At 37.3% G+C, this 609-nt stretch overlaps 1 protein-coding gene across 1 annotated transcript in view; it reads right to left on the bottom strand.

Moving 5' to 3' along the window:
• Positions 1–205: 205 nt before the first annotated feature.
• The window catches only part of LOC131648746 (AP2/ERF and B3 domain-containing transcription repressor TEM1-like), a 1042-nt gene continuing 638 nt past the window's right edge, over positions 206–609 (bottom strand). Inside the window, exon 2 of the mRNA XM_058918475.1 lies at positions 206–601. Coding sequence (XP_058774458.1) covers positions 206–601 — 396 coding nt within the window. The remainder of the gene's footprint in view (positions 602–609) is intronic.

Here is a 609-nt window from a genome sequence, read left to right as displayed (position 1 = left end):
AATTAAAACGGTTATCCTTTTCCTTTTAAAAGATTTTTTTCTTGTACAGTTTTCTTACACTTCACCTTTTTGTTCTAATTAAGTAATTTACAATTCATCCTTTGCAACTTGCAACACTAGTGGTAGGATCATCCCATTTTGGAGATCCATTTCTTTTATCGCTCACAAAAACTCAAAAAACAAACAAAAACAAGTTAACTTAATGTTACAAAGCTCCAATAATTTTAGGCTTCTTGCAAGAGTCAAAAGTAAACATTTCCATCTCTCTCCTCTTCCCATTGCAGAAACCATTCACATTACTATTCCCATCGGATCCAGGGAGTTTGAAAATATTAACTCCAAATAGCCGAACCATCTGAACCGGCTCAACAACCTGTCCAACCTCATTAACAACATTCTTTCTTACTTTCCAGTCGATAAAGAGCTGCTTATCCGGTCCAGTAGAGCGTTGAAAACAAACCGTATCACCGGCTTTCAGATTTTTCTCTTTAACAAACCGGCTCCAACCTTTCGTCAGAACGTAGCTTTGGCTACTGTTCCAATAAGAGTATCGAAACCGCCACACTTTCCCTCCAATATCTTCCAAATTCAAAAGTACTCCCTTCACTA

Source organism: Vicia villosa, linkage group LG2, assembly GCF_029867415.1.
Source record: "Vicia villosa cultivar HV-30 ecotype Madison, WI linkage group LG2, Vvil1.0, whole genome shotgun sequence".
NCBI classification, from domain to species: Eukaryota; Viridiplantae; Streptophyta; class Magnoliopsida; order Fabales; family Fabaceae; genus Vicia; species Vicia villosa.
This window is presented reverse-complemented; position numbering and strand designations above follow the sequence as displayed.